Source organism: Phaethon aethereus (genome assembly GCF_964289735.1).
Source record: "Phaethon aethereus genome assembly, chromosome: 5".
NCBI classification, from domain to species: Eukaryota; Metazoa; Chordata; class Aves; order Phaethontiformes; family Phaethontidae; genus Phaethon; species Phaethon aethereus.
Window position 1 is genome coordinate 27,296,935 of NC_138579.1, and position 27,294 is coordinate 27,324,228.

General features: G+C 53.4%; 1 protein-coding gene across 1 annotated transcript in view; it reads left to right on the plus strand.

Annotated features, from left to right (window-relative positions):
• Window positions 1-1,894: 1,894 nt before the first annotated feature.
• The window catches only part of LTBP2 (latent transforming growth factor beta binding protein 2), a 75,317-nt gene continuing 49,917 nt past the window's right edge, over window positions 1,895-27,294 (plus strand). Inside the window, exons 1-3 of the mRNA XM_082000036.1 lie at window positions 1,895-2,510; window positions 9,984-10,054; window positions 17,551-17,794. Coding sequence (XP_081856162.1) covers window positions 2,059-2,510; window positions 9,984-10,054; window positions 17,551-17,794 — 767 coding nt within the window. The 5' untranslated portion in view covers window positions 1,895-2,058. The remainder of the gene's footprint in view (window positions 2,511-9,983; window positions 10,055-17,550; window positions 17,795-27,294) is intronic.

The window sequence follows — 27,294 nt, forward strand, 5'->3', positions numbered from 1 at the left end:
GCTCCGCTCCAGACCCAGCGTGCTTTCAGGGAATGCGTTCCCTGTGCTTCTGCTCCTTCCCCAGATCCTCTGCACCCCGGAGGGCACGCAGCAGTGCCCCAATGGGGTGGTGGCTGTAGTCCAAGAGGGTCTAAAAGTCAAAGGGCAGTGGGAAGAAGGGAGTTGGAGCCACTGGTTTCAAATGGGAGAGGCTTTAGGAGCACAACTACTGGAGGCTGGAGAGGAGGCACTAGGGGAGCTGGACCCCTCTGCCATGAAGCTTTTGGTAAGCGGATGGCTTGGTGAGGGCCAGGGGAGGTGGCACCTGCACTGGGAGAGCCTGGAGGGAGAGGAGCATCAGCGGGACAGGGTACTGTGAGGTGCTGTGGGAGCAGTGGGCATGGGAGGAGAGCAGCGCCGCATTAAAAGGGACGAAAGGAATTAGATAAATTCACAGGCTGATATGACAATTTGCCTTTTAAACGCAGCTGCTGAGCTGCAGCATCTGGCTGAAGGAACCCTTACCACACGGGCTGCTGGAAGATGTGAGGGTACATCCAAAGGATTGCCCTGTGTGCACGCAGAGCGCCTCGTGTTCTCCCGCAGGCATCCAGACGCAGCACCCAGGGTCGGGATGTCGAGTGAGGTGCACCTTTCGTCTGCCTGGGTTGGTATCACTGGCCACAGGACCTACTGCAGGGACCCACGCCAGCGAGCATCTCCTTCCCATGAGCAGTGCCTTCCTCTGCCTCCTTGCACCTAGAGACGTAGTGAGAGGTCTGTAACTACCCACCAAGTTCACAGCCACTGCTGTGGGCCAGAATAAGCCCACCCCAAATATTCTTTGTTGCTGGGCTGTGAGTGAGCCTGCACTCCTCTGGGAGGATTCGCTCCCTGCCTGAGATGGCCAAGGGCAGCAGAGATGTGGCAGAGGACAAGGCCAAGCTGATGTGTGTGGCTGAAAGGCGGTTTCTGTCCCCCTCTTCTCTCTCCTCCTACTCTCCCCAGTCTTTCTCAGTGCATACAAAGCAGTCATTTCAAGTCGTCCCTTGACCTCCAGGTGCCCACGCAGAGACAGATGGGGAGAGGGACAGACACCTACTCTAAGCTGGTGGGATACGTCTCCTGGAAGACCTCTCTTAGCTGAAAGACCTGGAGCTTTTAGGTGAGTGCTGTTCTAGCCTAGACCTATGCAAGTAAGAGTATAAAGCCCTGGGTTGGGTTTGAAGCCCTGAGTTGGGTTTGAGGAGATCCGAGAGCCCTGTAGCCAGGGTGGGATGGCAAGCAAGGCTCTCCCCATTGCCATGCCTTTCTCCTGGGAGATGTGATCAAGAGCATCAAGAGGGCTGATGCTGCTGACGCAGCTCCAGCCGTCCCCAGCTGCTGGGGGGTGGCGGTGTATTCCTCCGGCATCCGTGCCGCCGGCTCCCTGCGCCCCACACCCGCGCGGCTCCAGCCTCCCCGGGTGCTTCCAGCTGCGGCGGGGGCCGGCGGCCCGCTGCGGGCCGAGCGGCGGGGAGCGCTCCGGGGGCTGCACGTCGGCTCCCAGGCAGGCGGCGGATGGGTCTCCCCGGCCAGGCAGGGGTTAAGGCGTCTCTGTTGTAGTTTGTTTCCCTTTGCCAAAGTGGGTGTTGCTGGAATGTCTCCTCTCCTAAGGAGGGGGGCCGAGCCGTGTCCTCTGGAGAGGGGGGAATGTCAGCATCAAAAAGACACAAAAGGGGGAGGTTTCCAAAAATAAAACCCTCCATCCCCTCCAGGCGCTGCCAGTGCCAGAGGCAGGCGCGAAGGTGCTCGGAGCTGCCTGCGGAGCGCGGCAGCTCTCGCTGGCAGCCCGGCGAGCGGGGCCGGCCGCCTTCCTCCTCCTGCGGGAGCCGCTCGGCAGCCCGCGCCCCTGCCTCAGCCCCGCTGTCTGCGCCCCCGGCCCTGGTGGGCGGCAGGTCCCGGCGGAGCCCCGGAGTGGGATGGGGCGGTGAGCGGAGGGCGGAGAGCCGGCGGTCCCCGCTGCCCACCGGAGGATGCCGGCCGGGCGCTGAGCGCTCCGCGCCGCCCGCCTCCCCCCCGTCGCCACCGGCTGACACCATGCGGGCCGCCGCCGTCCGCCTCCTCCCGCTCACCTTTGCCGTCCTCCTGGGCTTCGCCGACTGCCGGCCGGACCCCGCGGCCAGGCCGGAGCCGGGGAGCGAGGGGGCGGCGCGGCCGCGGGGCCGAGGGGCTGCCCCAGGGGCGGCGGGCACGGCGCACAGCCTGTCCCCGGCGCCCGGACCCCCCCCACCGGCACGGCCCCTCCCCGCCGCCCTCCACGTGGACGGCGGCTCCGTGGGGAACCCGAGCGGCGGCGATGGCCGGAGGCAGCGGCCCGACAGCGGGCTGCCCGCGCCCCGGGGCCAGGCGGGCGATGCCGGACTCGGTCCCGGCCCCGGCCCGGGACAGAGGAACAGGCTGGAGCCCTCCCGCCAGCGGCAGGGCAGCGGGCTGAAAGCCCGGGTCGTGCCCCGGGCGAAGGAGCCCAGCGGCAGAGGGAGAATGGCGGGGTAAGTGCTGCGGCCGGCGAGGGGCCTTGCTGGGGGTGCGTACCGTGAGCCCGTGTGGTCCTGGGGGCCGGGGAGCCCCGGGCGGAGGGGCCGGATCCCGTCCCGAGTCCCGATGCGTCCCCCGCTTCCACCACCACGGGCGCCCCGGGCGCTGCCCCACCCGCGGCGGGACGCCGGCTGCCAGTGCCCGGGGGCGGTCGTGGAGGTGACGCGCGGGGGCCCGGCCGGGGCCGTGCTGCCCCTCGGCGGGCCCGGACCCCGGAGCAGCGCAGGAGCCCGCTCCGTGCTCACTCTCGTGCCGCGCGTCTGTCCCGCACGTGCGGCGGGCCGTTCGTGTCGACGCACGGTGGCCCACGCCACCCGTCGGCGTGTGCCCGTGTGCACGCGCGCGAGTGCGGGGCGGGCGGGCGGCGGCGCCGGGGCGCGTGTCCCAGGCGCGCGCGGGACGCGGTACCCGCCCGCCGTGCAGCGGTGCGACCCGCCGCTCCCCGCGGCGGCCCGCGGTGGGGGAGAGGCAGCGCGGCCACGGTACGTGGGCGGCGGGAGAGGCTCGCTTGGCTCGGCCGGCCGGAGCCGGGCTGCCGCCGCCCTTGCTGCAGGTACCTGGCCTCTTGGCTCCTTCCTCCCGTAACGGGCCCCTTGTAAGCGCTCCGCGCCGCCGCTTCCCATGGCTTCGGCTGGCTCAGCCGGGGGAGGCTTCCTCTGCCGTGCCTGGCAGGGTCGCTTCCAGCTCCAGTCTCTGGCTACAGCCCTGTGGAGGTGGAGAGGAGATCGTATGGCAAGTCCAGCTGCTCCGCTGGCAGGGGAGCCTGCAAGCGGGACGGGCCCAGCGCTGATGTACCCTTCAGGCCCGGGCCCCCTCCGCTGCAGCCCCCCCTCTGCTGCCCCATGGCCGATGCCCCTCGTTGACGGGCTGGGGAGGGCTGCTGGAGCTGTGGCGCAGGCAGCGTGACTGACCCATGTGGCAGCATGTGCCCGCACTCCGTGCCGCGGGGACACGGAGGGCAGGCGCTGGGCTTACTGCCCTCTGATGTGGGCAGAAACTTTTTCTGCTGACATCAGGTGGGGAGCTTCACTGGAATACAAAACGCATCTTAATCCCTGAGATTTTGTCTCTCCCGTACTTGCCTCCCTGCAAAATGTAAAGGCACAGATGTCTGCTCTGTGTGGTTTCCTACAACAAATTCTGCAGAAGCAGTAAACCCAGACTTGTTCTTCTTCCTGTTATGTTTGATACGGAAAGTATTTATCGCTAGAGGCTAGTCAGTGGCAGGTAGGTCTTGAGCAGTTTTGGCTTACCCAGTCCGTTAGCCTTGGTTTGTCGGCTGCCCAGAGGGAGAGTCTTGGGAAGATCCAGTCCTGCTCAGTCAGGTTTGGGCTTTTTTGGGCTCAGGAGGATTTTACCCTTTCTGCAGCCAGAGTGTTGTCAGCATTGCTTTGGGATCATGTGGCAGTTCAGTTGGATTTGAGTCATCTGAGATTTAGCCCGTTTCTTTTCAATGACCACCCTGAACATTCTCCACCAGGTTTTCAGGCTGCAGCTGCTTCTGGTGACAACAGCCGGCCCGCACCGCCGTCAGAAGTGGGTGGGTGGGCAGCCCCAAGGTTCCTGCTGTGTTCAGAAGAGCGCTGAAGCTCTTTGCAAGTAGCTTCCTTTTGTTCCTTAATCAAGGATGTAAGTGGGGATGGTTGGTCCAGCACTTTGACTCTGTTGACCTGTTATCAGCTAGATTTGGCTTCCTGGGGTGTGGGAGAGTGCTGTTGCCTCCAAGCTTAGAGGAAGAGCTGTGTTCCAGCACCAGAGCCTTGGTGCCGTGTTCCCTGTGTAGGCTGTGCTGCGCTCTCCACGTCCACTCTGCCCTGGAAGACAAGAGCTGGGGTTATGGGGCTTGCTCTGACTCCCAAGAACTTGAACTCCGGAATGTGCATGTAATGGCTTGTTGTCAGTAGCTTTCCGTTGTTCTGGAGTCCAAATCGGCACTTTTTAAACTTCTCTATGACCTACTGTCTTCGGAGCTTATGAGAAAGCCTAACTGAAATAACTGTCCGTGAGTAACCACATGGTGTTACTCCTGATGGAAAGCTAGCTGCTGCTGCCTCCAGCCATTCGGTGAGACTCTGTCCTTCCACCTCATCCATCTTCTTACGTCCCTTGCTGCACCGGACATGTTTCCATCCAGGAAACTCAGGGCCCCTAAAAACCATCATTTCATGATGTTTCATTTTTTTGCCAGGTGGGATATTTTCTGTTCTTCTATTTACACTGAACTCCCACTACTCTCTAATATGACAACCTTCATTTTCCTTAACTCAGGTAGCTCTGCGGGCTGCATTAAACCGCAGCGCTACTTATTTATACAGTTACTTTGGCTTAAAAAGCTCAACTCCTCGGTGGGTTGCCTTTCCTGATTCCCCAGTCAGAATCCTCTGCGGGTACCTCCAGGGGCCTCGCATAGTCCTGTGGTTGAAAAACCCATTTATTAGCACTGTATCCTTTTCTGGATAATTATTTTCTCACTTTGTTTGATAGCAGCATACCCAAAATTGACTTTTTTTCTTGGAAACCATTTGGATGTGTCTGCCACCCTGCTCACATCTGACCTTGTTGCAGGTGGGACCTGCTCACACCCTTCCATGAGTATGTCCAACCGCAAGTCTTGCAGGAGCTGGGTTCTTGTGTTTTCTCCTTGTGGCTCATTGTGAGGTGACCTTTGACACCACAGCAAATATTGCAGAAGATTACTGTGTCCTAACACTGAGTGAGAAAAACAGTCCAGACCCCAAAGCATCTCTGCTTTGCTGTGCTCTGCTTAACCTGCCTGTTTCCCCAGCCTCCCCAACCAGTTTGCAGACACACACCAGTCCCTGCTGCTGCAGATGAGGTATTTCTACCCAGTACCATGGGGCAGGTGACCTCCCAGTCCAGTCTGTTCAGTTTGATGTTTAAAGTGTTTATAGGTTTGTCATTGCAGCTTCTGGTCTGTGGAAAGATCTTCCTTCTGAGTGTCATGGGTAGGGAGCTCCCAAGCCCTGATGCATGCCAGCTCTGGCTGTACTCATGTGCTGGATGCATCTCTACTTTGTGTCCCCCATGATGTGACCCCCCCCTTGTTCCTCTGCCCCGTGCCTGGGAGGGTGGGTCCCAGTGATGATCCTCAGGTGATGTACACAAAATCAGAAGAAGGTGGGTAACAGGGCAGTGGTCTGGGGAAGCCTCCACTTCTGGGTACTTGCCTGGGCAATTTTCAGGGGCGTGTGAGGCTCCCCAGGTTACAGGCTGGGAGTCCCCCACTTTCTCCTTCTCCCTTCCACTTTCTTTTTGTGCATTCTGCAGCCCAGTTCTTGTTTAAATGCTGTTGTAGATACTGTCTGTGGCTATATAGTCCTGCTTTACCCAGGCTTTGTGGGATATAGGTTCTCACTGCAGCATGTGTATAGGACTGCTCAGGAGCGGAGGCAGTTAACGCTGATGTGGACTTGGCAGAAGATTTTCAGTGGCTCATCAGTGCCAGCAGCCTTTTGCTAATGTTCTTCATTGGGTCTGACTGCAAGTATTTCATATGCAGTTGGATGAAGTTCACTGTCCCGCAGTAGAAAGGCAGACCTGATGATCTAATGGTCCCCCTGGCCTTCTGCGAGGATGCTGTAAATGACCTGAATGGAGTCAGCATATCTGGCAGCCCAGAGTGGTGCATAAAGTTGAAAGATGATGCATAGATTGCTGTTAAAATAAATGGTGAAAAAAATGGTTCTACTGAATGCTTCAGGAAGAGTATGTTATCATCGCTGAGGCTGTGCACATGCTGAAACTATGGGAAGCCATGATCTTACTACTGTTTTCTTGTTTACCTTCCCCCTAGTGCTGGTTGCAGTTGCTTGTCTCTGGTTTCATATAACACTGCAAGATCTTGCAGGCTTGTATCATCCTGGGTACCACGTTGCACAGCGGGGGCCTGATCCTGACGGTGGCCTCTGGCTGCTGCAGCAAACCAGGTGGTGAAGGATGGTCTTGCTTGCAGCCCAAGTGGCAGGTTGTGCCAGTGCACCCGGTCAGGGCCGTGAATGGTACTTCTGGATGTAGGGAGGCTTCGTGGCACTGGCTTCAGCTCTGTGAGGGGTGTCAGGGAGATGCCTGTCCCAGAAAAGGAGCAGGCTAGTGAGTAGTACCTGACACCTCCTGTGCACCAAGCTCTCAGAACGTGCCAGCGACTATATCTGGGCACGGATGGTGCATGCTCGCTGAGGAGTGAGGAGCAAGCTTGGTTTGCAGTTGCTTGCTGCTGCCTGTGCTGTTTGGAGACCTCAGGGCATACCTGGCACTTGAGGCAGGGGCTGAGATGTGGATCCAGTGCCTTACCCTGCATTTTGCCAGAAAGGCAAACCCAGAGGCCTGTGTCTGCACTAGTGAGCTATGCCTTAGGGCTTTCTCTGGCACTGTGGCTATTCAGCTGTCTGAGCTGTTCAACCCCCTTTCTCTCCAAAAAGGGGAAACTGGCTATTGGAAGTGGTTGCTGTCTGCTCTGGTCTGAGCTGGTCTGGGAACTATTTTGGAAGGTGCTAAGTGGCCCATGAGCCCTGTAGCAGTCCAGTGTTACAGGCAATCAAGTCCCAGCGCCTGGGAACTTCCCCAGCAATGTTTCATTTCCTAGGAAAGACTGTGCTAGCTGACCTGGCTCTTGGGAAGATAAATACGTTAATTAACCTATTCCACTGGTAAGGAGACAAAGATAGGGAAGACAGATCATTTACCCAAAGCTTGTTTTGGCATCAACGGCAGGGCTGGGAATAGGGCATTGCTGTGCAGTATGTCCTGGTGTGAGCGTTCAGTGGGACTTCAGCTTGGGAGACCTGTGTGAGGACGTGTCTTCTGTTCTGCTCAGATCTGGGTCCCATGCGGCAAAGCCCCCATAGCTATTTTCCCACCGCTGCTTCCCTTGCTCACCTGACGCCCCATGCTATGTGAGGTCCTGCTTACTGGGCTTTCATTGGGAAATAATTGTGGTCCTTCTCTGCCCTCCAGTACTACCCACATGTTGCTCCTTTCAAGCGCTCACTTCCAGTCCTGGAGGTCCTCTCTACCTCCATCTCTGCCCATCCTCTCATCCAGGAAGTTGTAGAAGGTAGGGACATTTCTGTCCGAGTACTCCCTCTGCCCCTGCCTCTGAGGGCATCCTTGCCAGGTTGCTCCCCTCTGTGCTGGGATGTCCTCCCTCAAGGAGCATCGCCCGAGTGCTAGCATCTATGTTAATGAGAGGTTTGTGCTGAACCCAACAGGGGTTTCATGCCTTCAAGAGTGATCTTGTCTGCTCAGGCTTGGGTCCCTGTCTGTTTTAGTCTCATACCTTTCTTCCTACAGCATTTGGCTTGCTGTTGGCATTGAGAGCAGCTAGCAGCATGCTCCCTCCACAGCATGTGTGTGGGAGATGTAGATAAAACTTGAACTTTAATCCCATGAAGAACTAATAGCGTGATTCAAGGCCAAAACAGCTTCTCTGGAGAAGGTAGTTATTGTGCCTACAAGAAACAACCTCTGATGATGTCAGTAAGTTGAGGTAGGACAGACGGCTGAGTATGACTTGCAAGGTGTGTTTCAGCTGTGCCAAGGGAAGAATGGGAGCTGAGCCTTAGTAAAGATGCTTATGCTGCTACTTGGGGTGGAGTCGCTCAGCAGACCTTAATTACCTAAAGACCTAATCCAGTTCAGTGGTTTTCTCTCTTTACTGACCTGGACATCTTTAAAAAGTTTCAGGCCTTTTGTGGGGCCTTATGCAGTTAAGTAAAGGAAAGTTTGCTTTCCTTGGATTCTTTCTGGGGATGTCTTAAAGAAGAAACCGATAGATCTCTTTGGGTTGACAGACAAGGAGCTGTAAATCAGTGCTTTAGCCCAGCCAGAGCAGATGTGAGTGAATGAAAGAATTACTTTGGCTTGTTCTGTCTGCAGGAAGTCACACCAAGGGAATTTAAGTGCTTTCTCCCTGTAAAAATCTACCCAGGTTAATAAAATGTTGATCCTGAAGGGCTGGATAACACTTTACAAATGATGTGGCTTCTCAGACCACTTCCCCTTCCCATGTGGAGTGATTGTATCTCCACAGGCAGCTTCATTCATGAACAGCAGAACAATCCTTGGCATGCCTGCTACCCACCGTCTTTGGCTATCCTAAAACGTGAGCGCCACAGCTTGAGCTCTGGCACTTCTGGAGTCTCATCTCATGCCATGTGGATGCAGGAGTCATGAGGATGCCGGTTCAGAGCAGGATCATCTTCTGACCCCGCTGTGTTCATGTGAAAGTCAATCCAGAAGACAAACATGATTCCGTGGTTCCTGTAAATTCTGTCAGCAGCTCTGACTGCCTTGTCCAGCGTTAGAAATAAACCATGCTCCCTGCTCTGTTTCCACAGCTGTCAGGCTGCCTATTTCTATTTTTTTTATCTTTTGATGACTGTGCTCTCCCATCTACCTGCAGAAGAAGTTTACATATTCCCAAAACCTTCCATCCATGAGTAGATATGCTTGGAGAGCAATCTGCAACTTGTTGTTCTTTCTCCTGGTAGATGTGTAAATACGAGATGTGACCAGAGGAAGCAGGATTAGCTGCCTGCTTGGGCATTGCAGAGCACCTCTTGGAGGCACAGTGCTGTCTCTGATTGATAGCTGTATGTTGGCAGTGATCATTACCTGAAAACACATAATTAGGGAGAGATGGGGAGGACGTCGTTTATGCAAAGGCAGTCAAAAAGTTGTTGCAGCAAAGTGCTGGAATTAACCACCGTGGAAACGACGAGAGCATCCTGGAGTTAGTCTAGCACCGTGCATGTCAAGCAGGCATAAATCTCATAGCACCGGGGAGTCCCCAGCCCCCGGGGCTGCTGCACCAGAGGCAGGTAACAAGTGCGGGACTGGGGTGCTCGCGAAGGGAGAGCAAGCCGGGGAGCGGCCGACGCGGCTGCTGGCATGCCGTCCCTCCCGGGGTGGGGTTGAGCAATGAACAGCAACAGGCGGCAGCAGTAAGGCGGAGAATGATGCGTTGTCTTCGGCCGAAGCAGCTCAGGACACTTGCGGAGGCGAGATGCTATGACCAAAGTTGGAGTTGGGCCCGATTTACACCCCAGTACCACGAAGTGCTGTGAGATCTTTAATGATCGCAGGCTGCTGGCCTCCAATTGCTCTCAGGAGGAAAATGGTTCCTCTGAGCGCTCTGCCAGGAACCCAGCATAATGCCAGTTCAAAAGGGAGATACTCCCTGAGGGATCGCTCACACTGCAGCATTCACATAGTCCTTGGGGCTTTCTTTTCCAAGCACTTAAACAACTCAGCCCTTGTCCCATTGGTTTTGATCTCAGCTGCCGGTCCATCTGGAAGGAAATATCAGATGCTGCAGGAAATAATTTTACGGGTGACTCAGAGGTGCTGGCTGCAGAGAGACCTCAGCTTCCCCTCTCCTAACCGCGCTGCTTTGTCTCTCTGCTTAGGCCAAATGTCTGCGGCAGACAGTGTTGCCCAGGATGGACCACGGCTCCCAGCACAAACCGGTGCATCAAACGTGAGTATGACAGTCTCAGCCTGCGCAGGTCTCGCGATGCACCCCTAAAAAAGCGCTTGAGTGCTGCTGTGACCCCGCACACCCGCCCTGCGCTGTGCCAGGGCAGGAGATGGACCGTAGGGTCCCCGGAGGCAGCGCCGCAGCCTCCCCCTGGGACTGTGGGGCTGTGGGTCAGCTCTCCCCGCCTGCTGGAAGAAGTCTGAGCACGCTGAGCAATTGTGGCTTTACTTTATTATCGCTGTTGGTGCCCATCCTGAGCAGGGTCTTGTTGGGGCAGGGCGTTGCAACGGCGCATTTATGGGCGAGTTTCGAGCCCTGGGCTCTCATCGTCCTGCTTGGAGCAAAAGGCAGGTCTGTGAAAGTCCCAGCAGGTGGGAGCTGGCAGAGTGGGGCTGTGCTCACGTGGGCAAGCGTTGCTGATGCTGAGGGGGAAGTCAGGGCTGCAAATTATCTGAGTTTTATTAAGGAAAGCAATTAATGGAGTTGGCACAACGGCTGGGACGGGTGGGGCTGGAGCGTGGTGTAGCATGTGGGACATGTGAAGTGGCGGGGGGCTGCAAGGGCGCTTCTGCAGTGTGGAAACAGCCTGGCCAGGGCCATCCTGCCTGCCCGCAGCGGGGTTAATAAGGGCTCTGCTCCTCCAGATGGCCCTGACACAGCCCTGGAGGCTGAGATCATGTTGGGCTCCCCCACACAGCGCTGGAAGGGAAAGGGTTTGGGCAGGCACCAGTGCGACCCACGCCAGAGGCAGCTGCACTGTCATCTCCATCCCCAATAACTCTGCAACGACAGCCCAGCCCCTGCCGCGATCCCTGTCCCTAAACAGTGGGGCTACACCACCCAGCCCACCCATGGGCCTTCCCCGGGGACCGCCTGCCCCGTGCACCTGCCCGGTCCCAGGGAGGTGAGGGGCTGCCCGCAGCGCCCGGGCAGCCGGGAGGGCAGGGAGCACGCAGGCACCGGGCAGGCTTTCCGGGTGGGAACACCCTGCCCAGAATAGCCGAGAGCATCTGCCTTCACGCAGGTGGCAGCAGCTGCCCAGATGTTTAGCGGGGAAAGAGGCTCAGCGTTGTTTGCCGCGGGATCTCATGGCACTTGGGCCGCGCTGGGGTAATTGCATTAGCGATCGCTGTTTGGGAGCAAGGGGCCAAGGGCTGACTCACCTCCCTTCTCCCTCTCCCCCCCGCCGACAGAAGCCAAACGGTAGAGAGCGTGCTGTGCTGCCAGACAGCGCCTGTAAACACAGCGCGGGGCCAGCCATGGCAGCATCTTTCTCTCATTAGGGGTTTTTGTCGGAGCAGTAGATCTGGGCTCGCAGCCACGCGGGCTGTCTAGCGATTGCTCAGGTGCTGGGCCCTTGTTCTCAAGGTTTCATTAAAAGATACTGTCAACGTCATCGGGCCTGGTAGTATCCCCCTGACCGGGGATGGTAAATCTCAGGTCTTAGGTGGAGACCAGTGATGTGTAAACATAATTTCGTTCCCAGCTACCTCCCTTGCTGGGCTTTTCTGCTGGAGTTCAAGCTGCTGGGGAAGTTCAGCTGCTTTTAAGGCTGCCAAGGCAAGCTGGACAGTCCGTCCCAGTTAGTTTCTGCGCTGTAATACTGTTTAATGTCTGATCCTGTGGTCTCTGATGTGGGGCGTATCAGGGAAGTTAGCGGAGTAGAAATGCAGACAGAGGGAACCTCTTAGTGCAATGAAGCAGGGAAGAAATTGGCATTTGGGTCTTGGACAGGACCTTGGTTTTGATGGGTCTGGGTGCAGTAGAGAGGATAGGCCGAATTGTTGCCTTCATCTACTCCCTATCACCTACTGAGCATGGTGATTTCTCCCTTCTCCACCTATGCTTTTCCAGGGACTTTCCTCCTGCAATATCTCTGCATATGACATAACTCAAGCCATGGGCAGGCTTCTGTAGACTTTTGGTTTGTTCCAGCTTCGAGGACCAAAGCGCAGTGAGGACTTGGGGAGTTTTCAGAGAGTTAGTGACTGGGAAGATGAAAAGAGAAATCTCTCTCTTCAGGACACTGATGTTTCCTGGGAAAGTGGAAGTGAGCTAACGGAGTTTAGGTGGAAGATCTTGCCAGCTTGCAATGGGCTTGGTTTCTACCCACATGCTGCCAGGTCACCACACTGAACTGCATACAGGGCATCCTGTGGGGCTCCAGAGGTCTTCCTGCAGGAGGGGTTGTTAGGGATAATGAGCTACATCTGAACTTGGGCCTGATGAGTTCATCCAACCTCCTGCCTGTTTAACTTCATCCTGGGGTGAGACTCGGGGCTTTTATGTCCTCAGTTCAGTGAAGAAGAAACCTGTACACATAAGCTGGCCAGAAGCCCCCTTGCACTGCTCATATTTCAGGGGCTGCAGTGTGAACTTGTCAATAATTTAGCTGCTGCCTGTTAGCTCATCATCCTTCCCCTCTGCTTCAGAGCAGGGGAATCCTCTGGCTCAGCCTCCGTTCATCAATGTCTACTTTCATCAGCATTATTTGCCATGGCTCTCTGCTGCTTCCTAAGATAGGAGCCCCGGCTGGGCTGGTAATTCAGGGTGAGCTTTTTTCCTAACATGGATATTTTAAAGCTTAAAAGAAACATTTTTAATCAGCATGTTGGGAAGGGCTAAATAAATTCATGCACTTTCTAATCTCGTACAGATGGTCTTGCGGTTAAGATACTGGATGAAGGCGCAGGGATTCCAGGATGAGTTGCTGGCTCTACTGTGGTCTCACAGTGTGTTGTCAGACAGTCGCATTAGCACCTGGGGCTTTTCCACATCTGCAAAATGGAGATGACATTCATATGCTCTCTCCTTTTGTCTCTCTTCTGTACAGTGACTGTAGGGTTTTCTGAGCCTAGACTATTTTTCACTGATGTTCCCATTTTCCTCCCTGTTATTCCTGCGTTGTTGTTGATTTCCCTGCCTGTCAGCCTGCACAGATCTCTTACTTGTGTTAAATTGTCCGTTCCTTTCTGGCTTTGCTTACACAGTCAGACCTTTAAGTTAGAATGGAGATTACATATTGCTCAGCATCCATAAGCAAACTTTTCCAGGAGAAAGTGGACTAAATCACTCCAGTGGTACAAGTCCTTCAGCATCTTCCCAGTTTTCCTCTGGATGGACAGGTTCCCCCACATTTCAATGGGACTGAGCAGGAGCTGCTTACAGTGAGGCCTACACCACTCTTCTAGACCTAGGGCACACGCAGAGCAGCAGAGACACAGTAATTGAATGTCACCTTGCAATGTCATTGCTCAGTCCTGGGCCAGGCATGCCTGCAAAGCGATGGGAGGTTGGACTTGGTGACCTTCCCCTCTGACAGTCCTGCCAGCCTGGCCTAGGTGGGTGGTCAGAGTCATGCCGCCATCGTCCCTGCAGTGTGATCTTGCAGGGAGGGCTTACGTCATGCACTGAAGACCAGACAGCACCAGACTTGATCTGTGAGCGCACTGCTAGATGCTCTTGAACAAACTAGCATTGCTACTAATGATACTTCAGCAGTGCTCCAAACCTCATCCTTTTATTAAGAGTTTGGAGATGACTCTTTTTGCTATTTTGATTCCAAATATACTTTTTTTTTTTTTTAACTTTCTTGTTTCTTCTGTCAGTGTTATGGTTTTGGGGGCCTGATTCGTGATTTCACACACTTGGCGTTGGCAGTACTTCTACTGAATGCTCTGCTCTCCCTACATTGCATAGCTGGACTGAGTGAAAGCCAGTGACTTTTTAAAGCTCTTTCAACTTCTTCCTGAGTCTGCAAACGCAACCGGGAAGGGGCTTAATCCTAGAGCTGGAATATTTCAGCGAGGGCAGCTCCCCACTCACCCTGCACGAAGGGACCAGAAGACTAATCCCATTCCCTTCTTCCTCTTCTCTATATCAGCTGCCTTAGGGGCTTTTTAGAGTGCCTGGTCGCTTATCACTGCTTTCCTGCTGAAGGACACAGTCTAACGTGACTATGAACATTATTAGTGGGAAAGGTTGTGAGAACCATTGTGATGCCAGGTCCCGGCGTCGTGGCTCTGCAGTATTTCAGCACGTGAAGTGGTTGTTTTCAATGGCAGGCTTCCTGGTCTGGTGGTGTTTGTTAGAACAGGCATTTGTTGGGAGATAACAGTGGGGACTGGCAACCTATTTAAATCACAGCTGAGTTTTATATTATAAATTACATCAACTTTTGGAGTGCCAGACTTCCCAGAGATGGCTAATTCCTGCCTGACTAGGACCCTGTCTCTGTTCCAGAGTCTGCAGTGGTGGCTGATTTATTTTACTGCGGGATTTCATGAAACCCTGTGGCTTTAACCTATACAGTCCTGCGTGACTTGGGTTCTCCCTTTCCTTGAGGTTTCCCTCTCTTCCTGGGTGTTAACATGGTAATAAAGGTCAAAGGAAGCATTCCAGCCAACATATCCCTGATCTAGTTAGGAAAAGCTGATGGCAGTCCAGTTTTGGGGTGAGGGAAGGGTTGTGGGGGCTTATACTGCTGTGAAAGGACATCAGAACCTGTACAAGGACGATCCTCACTTGGCAACAGAGGGATGATGTGTGGATGGCACATGAGGCTAGAGCTCTCTGTGTGTTTGCTGCCCAGAAGCAGCATTTCTCACAGGCGTGCTTGGATCTTACAGGGATGGAGAGCACACCCAGAGGGGGAGGGATGTGCTTATGAAACCCCAGCAGCTGTGTGTGAAGGTGGTGGGATGTCAGATGCTCCTGCAGCCTGGGGCAGTCCTGGGGAAGGGGCCCTCAGCAGAAGTGGTGGCTGCATGTTTCAGCCCATCCACAGGGTTCCCGTGTGGCTGGAGTTTAATGTCCACCTTGTGTTGTCCAATGAGGTTTCATTACCCTTTGGCCAGCCGGCTCTTTCTTTGAGGGAGGGCACTGTTTTCCAGTGCCTTTTCAATTACTCTTGCTCAGAACAACGAACCCGGTCCTACCTGAGCAAGCTGTGGTTTCCTGGCTCTTGCTGACTGGGCTATAAACCCAATTTGGCATTTGTTGACTTGGGAAGTGTTAGGGTCCGGCATATAATTAATAGCACTTTCCTCCCGGGGCGCAAACTGAAGCTGATGTGTTGTAATTAGGAACACACACAGGCTCAGAGGGTGATTTGGGCATGAAGTTAATGAACTGTAAGTCCCTGTAACTGCGGAGGAATTTGAGTGCAGTGACTCCAAAATCAGCTGCGGAGGAAGAACTGGAAAGCTCTGGCGGGGACATCTGAGGGGACCATGCAAATCAGGCCCCGAAACGGTCTAAAGCAGGAAAGTAACACTCTCGTAAAGTAACAAAACTACTCCCAAGAAGCTGCAGTAGTGCATGGTTGTCTGTCTTCTCGTCTCCCCTTGCTCTGGGATTGAGGTCCTACTCCTGCTTGGAGAGCTATGGGCAGTGCTGGAGGCTGTATGCTCTCTGCAGACCTTGCTCTCATTTTTGAGCTTTCTGAAGTGAGTGTTCACAGAATCACAGAATCACTAAGGTTGGAAAGGACCATCAAGATCATCAAGTCCAACCATTAATCCAGCGCCACCATGTTCCCTAAACCATGTCCTGAAGCGCCACATCCACATGTTTTTTGAACACTTCCAGAGATGGCAACTCCACCACCTCCCTGGGCAGCCTGTTCCAATGCTTGACCACCCTCTCAGTAAAGAAATTTTTCCTAATATCCAATCTAAACCTCCCCTGGTGCAACTTGAGGCCGTTTCCTCTCGTCCTATCGCTGGTTACTTGGGAGAAGAGACCAACACCCTCGTGGCCACAGCCCCCTTTCAGGTAGTTGTAGAGAGCAATAAGGTCTCCCCTCAGCCTCCTCTTCTCTAGACTAAACAACCCCAGTTCCCTCAGCTGCTCCCCATAAGACTTGTGCTCCAGACCCCTCACCAGCTTTGTTGCCCTTCTCTGGACACACTCAAGCACCTCAGCATCCTTCTTGTAGTGAGGGGCCCAAAACTGAACACAGGATTCAAGGTGTGGCCTCACCAGTGCTGAGTACAGGGGTACAATCACTTCCCTACTCCTGCTGGCCACACTATTTATGATACAGGCCAGGATGCTGTTGGCCTTCTCGGCCACCTGGGCACACTGCCGGCTCATATTCAGCCGGCTGTCAACCAGCACCCCCAGGTCCTTTTCTGACGGGCAGCTCTCCAGCCACTCCTCCCCAAGCCTGTAGCGTTGCATGGGGTTGTTGTGGCCTCAGTGCAGGACCCTGCACTTGGCCTCATTAAACCTCATACAGTTGACCTCTGCCCATCGATCCAGCCTGTCCAGATCCCTCTGCAGAGCCCTCCTACCCTCCAGCAGATCAACACTCCCACCCAACTTGGTGTCATCTGCAAACTTACTGAGGGAGCACTCGATTCCCTCATCCAGATCATCAATAAAGATATTGAACAAGACCGGCCCCAGAACTGAGCCCTGGGGAACACTGTTTGTGACCGGCTGCCAGCTGGATTTAATGCCATTCACCATGACTCTCTGAGCTTGGCCGTCCAGCCAGTTCTTCACCCAGCGAAGAGTAAACCTGTCCAAGCCACGAGCCGCCAGTTTCTCCAGGAGAATGCTGTGGGAGACGCTGTCAAAGGCTTTACTAAAGTCCAGGTAGACAATGTCCACAGCCTTTCCCTCATCCACTAAGCATGTCACCTGGTCATAGAAGGGGATCAGGTTGGTCAAGCAGGACCTGCCTTTCATGAACCCATGCTGGCTGGGCCTGATCCCTTGGTTGTCCTGCACATGCCCTGTGAGCACTCTCAAGAAGAACCGCTCTGTGATCTTCCCCAGTACGGAGGTCAGGCTGACAGGCCTGTAGTTCCCAGGATCCTCCTTCCAGCCTTTCTTGTAGGTGAGCGTCACATTGGCAAACGTCCAGTCTTCTGGGACCTCCCCTGTGAACCAGGACTGCTGATAAATGATGGAGAGTGGCTTGGCAAGCTCCTCTGCCAGCTCCCTCAGTACTCTTGGGTGGATCCCATCAGGCCCCATAGCCTTGTGGGTGTCCAGGTTGCTTAGCAGGTCCTTAACTGCTTCGTCCTGGATTATGGGTGGGTTATTGTGCTCTCCATCCCCATCTTCCAGCTCAGGGGGCTGAATACCCTGTGGATACCTGGACTGGCTATTAAAGACTGAGGCAAAGAAGGCATTAAGTACCTCAACCTTGTCCTCCTCCTTGGAGACAATGTTCCCCGCCATATCCAGTAAGGGATGGAGATTCTCCTTGCCTCTCTTTTTGTTGTTAATATATTTGTGTTACTGGAGAAGAGCTCTCCAGAGACCAGTGGGGAGAAGTGGGAACAGAAACAAGTCTCTGATGGCAGTGACCTTATGTTAGGGACCCACAGCAGCAGTAACACTGAGACTTTGAAGGCCACATGCTCACAGAGGAGACATGGTGCTGCTTCGGTTGTGCTGTCCCAGCCATCTGCCACCAGTGTGGGTCTGAGAACGCTGCCAGGACCCCCGTGTCCACTAACCACCTTTCTGTGTCTCCCCAGCTGTCTGTGACCCACCGTGCCAGAACAAGGGCTCCTGCAGCCGTCCCCAGGTCTGTACCTGTCGCTCGGGCTTCCAGGGCTCCCGCTGCGAAGAAATTGTTCCTGAGCAGGAGTACCACCCACCTGGTGCCGCCGCCGCCTTCCAGCCCCCCACAAGCTCCCTCTGGAGGAGGACCAGCATGGCAGGGCGAGACACCTCCCTGCGAGGGGCTCAGGCGCCTGTCCCACGGCACCTCCCGGCTGTGTAAGTCAAACCTGGTTCCCAACAGCTAACGCCACGCTCGGTCGGGCCGCAGTCTTCATGAGACCGGGCAGCTCGGCTCCCGGTGGAGGCTCCTGCCCAGGCTGTGGGAGCTGACGGAAAGGGGTCGGGCTCTGCTGTCCCTCCAAGAGGCTCGGTTTTGCCCCAGCACTGTGTCATGGTCCCCAGGCGCATGCAGGAATGGGACGGGCTAGTGGCGGTCCCATGGTGAGGGAGGACTGTGAAGCTCAGCAGTTTGCCCTTGTCAAGTGGACGAGCCGTGTTAGCGGTAGAAGCAGGGTGGGTCGAGAAATGGGAGTTAAACCTCTTTCCCAAGAGGGCGTGTTTAGAGCAGTATGTCCAGGTAGTCCATGGGAGGGTACATAGATATGAGGCGTACTGATATGAGCAAAGTGCTGATACTTGGAGATATCTCCTGGCAGACTCTAGCCATTATTGGGCCTTTTGTTCCATATTTCTGTGTCACCCTGCTGTGGTGTGGGTCATTTTGGTACCCAGGCAGGCACCTGTATATTGGGTAAGGAAGCAAAGATGCAGCTGTTGGAGCTCACAGAGGTCCGTGCAGGAGAGACTCTTAACTCGTGTTAAGCTCAGACTGACAACTGTGGCATCATCTGGTCCTTTTGGGTGAGGAAGACCTTACGGCTTCAGCCCACCTGCCTCAGGTCAGTGCTGAGGTGCTCTTGTACCCGAGCTGCCACTCCTCCACAGTTCGTGTTTCGTGAAGTCCCTCTGGAGCTGTGGGTTTTCTGTTGAAGGAGGCAGTGAAGGTGGGAAAGGTGCCTTCCCTGACAAGCACCTCTGCGGTGCTGGCAGCTCAGCGGCAATGGAGCGGTGGGAATGGTGCCTGCTTGCTGTACAACCACCCACATGTTCGTTTCTTTTTTAAAAACCACCTCTACTTCTCTGTAAGAAAGAGCCCATGGACACGGGAGCAAAGTGTTAGACTGCACTATCCCTAAAGGCCCATGGTGTTCTTGCTGCTACTCACCCAGCTGCTGGGCCAGAAAGACTGGTTTTGTTGGTAGCCACCACAGCATGTGGCTACCAGCAGAAATCCCTCAGTTTCAAGAAGACATTGCAGCAAATTACAGGTGCCTAACCAGGAGGTAACTTCTGTTTCTCTTTTTCTTCTCTGAACTGTTTTGACTTTCTCTGTCAGCATCACTTAGAGCTGCCTGAGGAGAGGGCAGGTTGGCCTTTGTTTTTCTCTATTTCTGCAGGTTGTTTTTAAAGTGTTTGTTGCACTTAAGTAGCTGTTGCCTTTTTATCTCTTCTGAAGCAGAGGCAATGCAGGGGCTGGAGACGTTTCTTACTTACTCTTGGCCATCTGCAGTTTTGGAAGGGCTCAAATGACTGGTGAGAAATTGACTGAGACATGAAGTAGTTCACTGAAGCTGGCATATCTTGGTGTCCAAATGAAAGGCTATCTGATGGGAACCAAATTCAGGCAAGGCAGAGGTGATGCTGGCAGGTAGAAGTGGCCAAGCCCCTGTCGTCTCCCCCAAGAGAGGCTTGGTGCCCAAGCAAGCACGCAGCCCTTGCACGTGCCTGCAATCCTGGTCATTGCTGACAAGTTTCCCCACAGCGATGACTTCCTCCTATCCCTCCGTGCCACCGCTTAGCGCACAAGGACTGGAGGGGAGAGCAGTGCCCTTGGAGATACAGCACCTGTTGAAGGCTTTCCCAGTAAGGAAGATGACCTCAGGCTCTGTGCAGAGGACAGGGGCTGTGCAGGCACCGGCAGTGCATTCCTGTCCAGGCCGTCAGACACAGCGTCTAGCGATCACTGAGCTGGGATTGCTGAATGCCCAGCTGCCTGCTGTACCTTAAATCCCCTGGCGCTGTCCCAAGGAAATAGGACTCCATTAAGGACCGTGCCATGCCTTTCCTCCTTCCCTCCCCACCAAGGCTGTAGGACGTCACCTTATCCCACAAGATTTGGCAAGAGTATCTGACGTTCATCCTTTGTGATGGCCGCAGGTAGGACCCCAGGACACGGCCACCATTGAGTGCCTTCTGGAGCTGTCCTGTGCTGTGCCTTTCCTGCCCGGGCGCTGTGCAGCAGTGCTGTGCAGGCAGGTGTGGGGCTGCCTGCACCCTGGCATTGGTCTGCACTGAAACACCTCACTTCAGAAATGTATGGCATTTCCCCATACAATTCAGTTGCTTGTGTTTTGTCCGTGGAACATATAACATATGGCAGACAACTGGCATGACCTAAGAGTCTTGCTGCTGTTAGATGGATTGTTTCCCAAATATCTTTGAGTGTCCCCTTCAGCCTGACAACTTCTGGGCTAGCCGTGGAGCCTGTAAGAATGAATGTCTGCAGCCAAAGGCTCACTGCTGCTGCTGTTGCACCCGGCCGTGCCCTTCCACTGCTTCCCTTGCACTGGCATTGGTGCTCCTCTGGGTAAGCTGTCTCAACAGAAAACTAACACAGCAAAATTAAAGATAATTTGCTGCCACTTCAGTGGACTAAATTGATTTATTGAAAGATTACGTGAGGACTAGAAGGATTGGACAGAATTGCCAGGCTGGGATTGCAGGGAGAGGAAACGGGTGGGCTCCCCTTTTGGTGGAAGCCACTTAATAGGCTGGTCATTTGTCTCATGAAACCATGCTCTCTGGCTTGTCTGAACTTGGAGCCTGCTGCTTGCAGTTACAACATCATCTCTTTCTGCGCTACTGCTAAGTAGCAGTAGCACAGACTGCTTTACTTACTGCTAAATTTACTTACTGCTACATTACTTACTGTTAAAGTAATTTCTGTGCTTCTGCATCAGACTTTCTCCATATGATTGGACTATAGCAGCAAGAGCAAGAAGCATATTGGCCTTTGCAGAACTAGGTAGATCTTGCTTATATTTGCAAGTATGAGGATTGGTTCTTAGGCACTGCAAATTTGGGGTCACTTTCACTGAAGTTCAGTTCACTGTAAAGTCTGAGAGCAACCACTTGGGTGTTCCAGTCCTTGGTCTCTTCTTGGATAAGGATGCGTTGTGCTGGTGGGATGCCAACTTTTTCTAGTGAGCCCGACACAGCAGCTGGCTTGCTTGTCTGATCTGTTGATAAGGAAGATGTAGAAGAAGCTGTTGGGTTTCTCAGTGGAAAGAGGACACTGGTGGTTCCCGGTCAGTGGTTGGTTGTGAGAAGACTGTGGGATCCAGGACATACTACCAGTCCACAACCTTTTGCACATTTGCATTGCTAACAAGGAGTTGCACAAGAGCGGGAACTTATAGACTTCTAAGCCTCATCTTGCTATGCCAAGACAGGAAATCAATCCTCACAAGTGAATTTGCTTTCTCCTCTAGTTTATTTGTGTGTATATTGGCTTTATTTGTATTTGTTTGTATGGAGGTAGCAATCAAAAGCTCTGAAGTCATGCACTAGAACAATCCTGTATTAGGTGCTGTATAAATATGCAACAAAACCAATGAATCCTCCCCTGAGACCTGCTCGCTAAGCAGAGATGGGGTTGGTTTTGATTTCAGTGTGTTCTGAAGTGAGTCTTCAGGGAGAGATAGGAGAGCAGCCTCCTAGGTTATTCAGGAACTGCCTAGACCAAATATTCCCCACTTGGCTGAGTGGTAGGGCTGCTTTAAAATGATTTCTTATCCTCAGCTAGTTGGACTTGCTGCTTATGATAACCAACACCTTGCTGTGGAGAGTAGCCTGCTCTGGAGGTAGGAAGTCTTTGGGAGTCTGGAGGAGCCTATAAAACCTTGGCAAAAAGCATGATGAGGCAGCTGCCTGTTTTCATGGCCCTGTTTGAGAGATGTGCTCAGGATGTCAGAGTTCGTGCCTGGAAGCAGAAGCAGCAATGCCTTCTGCGGCTTCCCTGCCAGGAGAGCCCAGGAAGCATGACTGTGACAGCAGGAGGTAAGTTACCTTGGTGAGAAGTAGCAGCTCCTTGACCAACAAGGTTGCACCAGTCATATGCAACTGGTTGTGCTGATTGGTTTGTATTTGCACTCTGCAGATGTGAAGGTTAGCAAATGATTCTGTGGGTGTTTGCAGTGGAGCTGTCATAGATCCATTTCTGGGTGTGCTGGCAGTCCTTGGAAGATGGGGATGTGGATGTCAGCCAGGGCATTATGCTGAGTACAGGTGTCAGTGCTGCCATGTTACACGTAGCCATTGGTGCCTGTGTTTGGAGGGGTACCGAGGAAGAATCACAGCATCCTTGGCTTGCCCATATGGTGCACATTATCTCTTCTTCCTGGGACTAAAGACAACAACATACCCAGCCTTATCTAAGCTCAGCCCTTGCCCAGGGGAAGTCATGGCTAGGAGAAGGGCAGCTCTGGGTTTACTTTGCTGACACCAGAGCTGGGGATGCTTTCATCCCTTAAAATACAGGCTGAGCAATCACTTCCCAAGTCTCTTTGGCAGGCCATGGCTCCGCAGAGGTTTAGAGCCGGGCATCTGAGCGAGTCTGTGGGGACTTGCTAGCTGCTGCAGAAGCCGGGATGCCCCAGCGCTGTGCTCCTTGGAACAGGGAGTGCTCTGGAGAGCAAAATCCTGGGGGTGTTAGAGGCCTCCCCGGCATGGACTAGCTGCAAATCCTCCCTCTTCTTGATCTCAGCCTGAATCTCTGCCCGGAGAAGCAAAGCCCCGACGGATGATTGTGCGGGTGGAGCTGCACCTCAGCCCAGAAGCCAAGTTAAATGGAAACAGCTTTGTTTTCCTAAGGCTGGAGTATCAGCAGAATTCCTGTTTATTTAGCAGGGAGTGGAAAGGCCTTGTGCCCCTGCCCCTCGCCCTTGGGGTGGATAGCTAGCTGCCTCTGACTCCGGGCAGCGTGCGAGGGGGGTCATGCCACTGCCACCTGAGAAGGTTCCTCCTGCGGGAGTGCCGGGCATAAATCTGTAACCAGCATCCGTGCAAGGGAGCCATGCTGCCCAGATGGGGGGGAAGTGCTAGATGAGGCCTGCCTGGGAAGTAAGGCATCCCTCCTCTTCAAAGAAAAGAAGTGACTGGGACCTGCAAAGCATTTTCGGAGCAACGCAGGCAAGGGAGAAGGATGCAGCTGTGGTATAAGGTGCTGAGACACTGTGCAGAAGACAGCTTAATGCAGCTAAGCTCTTGAAGGCAGGGAGCTTCCTCTGAGAGGGCTCTGTTCAGGCAAGGCAGTTGCTGGGAGCTGCCTGGTGTTTTCAGGATGGAAAAGGAAGAAGGCTTAGTTGTGACATGCCTGCCCCACTGACGACTCATCCCAGAGACTCCTCTCCGGCACCCTGGAGGAGAGACCTCCTCTACCTGACGAGAGGAAGGGCTATGTGCAGCCCTTGAGGAACTGTGGCAAGTTCTCCTGGCCTGGGAACACCGAGAACCTGATGCCAGCAGGGAGGCTCTGCCAGGATCTCTGTTCTCTCTCCTGGAAGCAAAGGATGAGAACAGCAGGGAGCAAGCAGAAGGCAGGATCTTGGATGTGCGGCAGACGTTGCTGGATGGGGAAAGTGTACTCCCCCCTTTTGAAAATTGGCTGAAACCAGCTCCTGTTCTGGTGGCAGTCAAATGTCTAGCATGGTCCTTTGCAGAGGAGAGCGGAGCCCCTGGGTGGATGTAAAGCTCTCCACCCTGGGGTGGCCACTCAAAACATGTGGCTTGGCGAAATCAGCTTGATTAGCTTGTTGTCATTGAGGACTAGCAGATAAAACTTCATTGCAAGATCACTTGATTTTTCAAGATGCTGCTCCAAACAGAGACTGATTTGCCTTAATTGCTAAAGCAGGATCTGGAGCCTCCTGTCTTGCCAGCTTTGAACTTTCCACGTTTATGAGGAAAAGGGGAGCTTTCTTACTACTCTACTTGGGTTGCTGCTGGGTGTCCAGGACTGTTTGTGCACATATGGTGCTAGCCACGCATCTACTGATCACACCTCCTGCTCGCTTATGACGCTCACTCACTTTACGTTTACAAGGGTTACAATTTATTAATACCCAAATAGCAGAGAAAATAAAAGCTGACCCTGGCTGAGAAGCCCTTCTACCTAAGTGCATTCCCATGCCATGGGCTGTGGCAGGTTTCCTACTTTGCTTAGCATGGGACCAGCCCAGGAGTTCCATAGTGTGTGACGCTGAATTCCTGGGGTAAAACACTGGTGCCAACCTTGCCTTCCGCCACCGCAGCATGTTTATACATATTTTCCCAATGCAGATAAGTCCTAATTGCGTCTTTCTAAGGTGCTTCCCTTTGGCAATATAGTTTTCACAAGGTGGCCAAGCATTTACGTTCCTTGATCCAGAGCCAACGTTAGTAGATATCTGAGACCTTGTTAAAAAATTGAAACTAAAAAACCAGTGCCAGTCCGTGTGAGAATATGTGAAAAGAGATTCCACTCAGGGCAATGAGATCTCCATAAGCTCCAGATCTCGGCCCCTCTCCTGCTTTGACATAGCTGAAAGCCCTTGGCAAGCTGGCTGGGAAGGCTAAAGGAAAAACTCAAGCTACCCAAGAGGAGTGTAAATGTCATTTTTCTTATATAAAAATACTTCTATTTTTAAATTACACGATATACCTTCTCTAGCCTGGCACCAGATACAGTTGCTCTACTTTCTAGTGTTTTAAAGCTGTCAGCACCATTCTGGTTTATGTGTTTTATGTATTTACTTTCTAGGGGGTTGCATATGCTTCAGAGCAGCAGGAGGATAGCTGGCTTTTCAGGCTCCTTTTAAACTCCAAATATGGTCTTTGCATTAGGCCTGGTTCTTCTGCACCTCCTTGGGAGCCATTCCTATACCTTAATTGAGCCTCTAGGCTTTGGGAGAAATTGTTCAAATGCACTTTTCTTTCTAACTGAAAGAAAAATGCTGCTACTGTCAGCTTAGTCTGAGACTACATGCAAGGGTGCAGGGCAAATGAATTGTACATGTGGTAGGTGAGGTAGTACAGAAAATCCAGTTTATAGTCTATTTTATATACTATGCATATATCATTTGGGACATTTATGGCGATACAATTTATACAGCAGTTGTATAAAAAAGAAAGATGTTAGAAGAGTTCTAAGGCCACCTGATCCAACGCTGCAGAGTTTTTCCCTAATGCCTGAATTAGGATTGTCATCCAGCTTGCTTTCAGCTCCCTTGTGCATATGGATTATGCTGCAGTTTCTCATACCTGATCGTCTGCTGCCTTATTTGGTTTAAGCTGGTACTTAAGCAAAATCAAAGCTGTTCTCTTTGGTTTTGAGTGTTTTCTCTAAATCACCAAGTGCTGACAGGACACAAGGGATGAATTGAAGGTGATTTGGTACAAGGAGTGGTTGATATGAAGATGTAGAGGACTCCATATAAAACATGCTCGTTCTCCGTTCCTTTCTTCAGAAGTACCCTGAGAAGTGCTGCCCTGAGTGCCTAGTGCTGGATGGGATCAGTACCTAGCTCTCTGCCTCAACCCATTTTTGTCTCACTTGTGTGGAGGCTCTCTTCAGGGACATGCAGAAACTAGACATATAGGCACGAACTAAGAAGAGATTCAGGCTGGAAAAATATTGTCTGTTACAGCTGAAGGAAAAAAATCCTCCATGGGAGGAAGAAATCTGGAAGAAGGAGAGGCTGAGATTTTGCAGAGTAGGAGTGAACAGCAAATTAGGCAGCAGAGAGTAATGCAGTGTGGCCATGTACGAGAGATCGGCGGTGCTTAGAACTTTGGAGGCAAAAGACCCAAGTCGCATGGACTTTTTTCCTGCGCACCCTGGGGTCCTGCACTGAGTCAAGGTGTTCTTTATTGCCAGAAAAGATCTTGACAAATTGGAAAGAATTCTGAGAACTACAAAAGGAGGGAAGGGAGCCGAGGGGAATGGTTAACAGACCCACATCTGCAAAACTGAGCCAAACGCTGGCCTTGGAGGATGGGGAGCATACTCAGAGGCTGAGGCTATCTGGAGGGGGCAGGCAGGGTGTATTAGGTTGCCTGTAGCCTTGGCAGGGTGGCTGTGCTAATTTTTCAGCTACGAGGCTTTCTTACAACAGCAAAGTGCCAAACTCTTCCAGGGTTGTAATGACAGGTTGATAACGACACTGGAGCTCTGCCTTCTGCATTGCTTTGGAGCAGCTCTGCTGAGGAGCTGGAGCCCAGGCGCTGCCAAGGCAGGCGCAGCCTTTCTGCCTGTTCCAGAGCCCTTCCCAGTAGGGATGCCATGAAGCCTGCTCCTCCCCGCTGGTCCTTGGTATGGATATTGAAGGCCATGTGGGAGAGGTGTGAGAGCAGACTCGTGGTCATGGTACCCCTGGAAACACTGGCTTTGCCACCAGGCATGATGCATACATGGCCAGGAACACTCCTGGTCCTCAGCCAGGCTCTAGTCTACTGGCTACTGAGCAACTGGCGGGATGGAGCCAGGGCAGAACAGTACAGAATAAAATCACCAGGATGCTCGTTCCCCAATCCCTGGCAGGGCTGAGACTTTGAGAGCAGGCACCAAAGCAACACAGCTCTCATGGCTGGAGTGCTGCAGGTGAAGGAATCCTATGTGTGTCAGGGGATGGAGAGATGTGAGGAGACCTAACTACATCGAGCTAATAGATCCAAAGGCTAGGCATCCTGCCAGGTGTTCAACCATTATTTTAGATTAAAATATATCTTACATCCACAGTGTTCCCAGGATGAGTGGGAGACTTCCCAGCACCTCCTGCTGTAGATGAAGAGCCTACCCTTCTCTGGATGAGAGGACTATACCACATCTCCTCTCCACCCTGTTGCTCTCATGTCCTCAGTGTGTGTGTGCAGCCGCAGGCTCTTCACCCCACTCACATGCCTGGGATGAGAGAGGCTTTGCCCTCTCTGGGTTCTCTGTGAAGCGGGGGGCAGACAACTGGCTCCCCCCGCTCCCCGGGGGGTGTGTGGGTGCGAGGATGAATAGGCTAAAGTGTTTTTTTCAGGGCTTTGAAGTTGGCAGCCTGGTAGAGGGGGTGAATGTTGCTAGTCAACAAGATGGAAATGAAACTCAAGGGTGCTTGTTTTCTCCCACTGTATGGGGGAGATTGAGTGACCTCCCCATGGCCGGTGGTGAGCTGTTCTCTGGCAAACGCCTCTGCAGCAGGTTTCTTTAGACGGGGGCCAGGTCCTCAGCTCACAGCTGTTGTGTCTTGTGGAGGCAGAGCCCTTTGGGCTGGAGATCTCAGTGTGCTTGTGGGCACAAAGGCAGGTTGATATGTTGTCCTCTCCTTGTGTGTGCCGCTGCCCTAAATGCGGGTCCTTCTCCTGCCTGGCAGGACCCGACTGCTCACTGTACTGGGTGGCACAGGGAGGAGGAGAGGGGCAGTGGAAGTATTGCCGTGGTCAGTGGTGGTGGCTGAACCCCCTGTGGGGTGGTCATGTTGCACGGTGGACAACCCAGCTCTCCAGCTGTGCCAGCGTTGTTACACCTGGTTTTGTAATGGTGCAAAAGCTGTGGCCGTGGGGTGCCTGCAGTAAGATGGTGGCACTGACGGCGACCTTCATGTGACGACAGCTGTTAGGACACTTTTGGATGG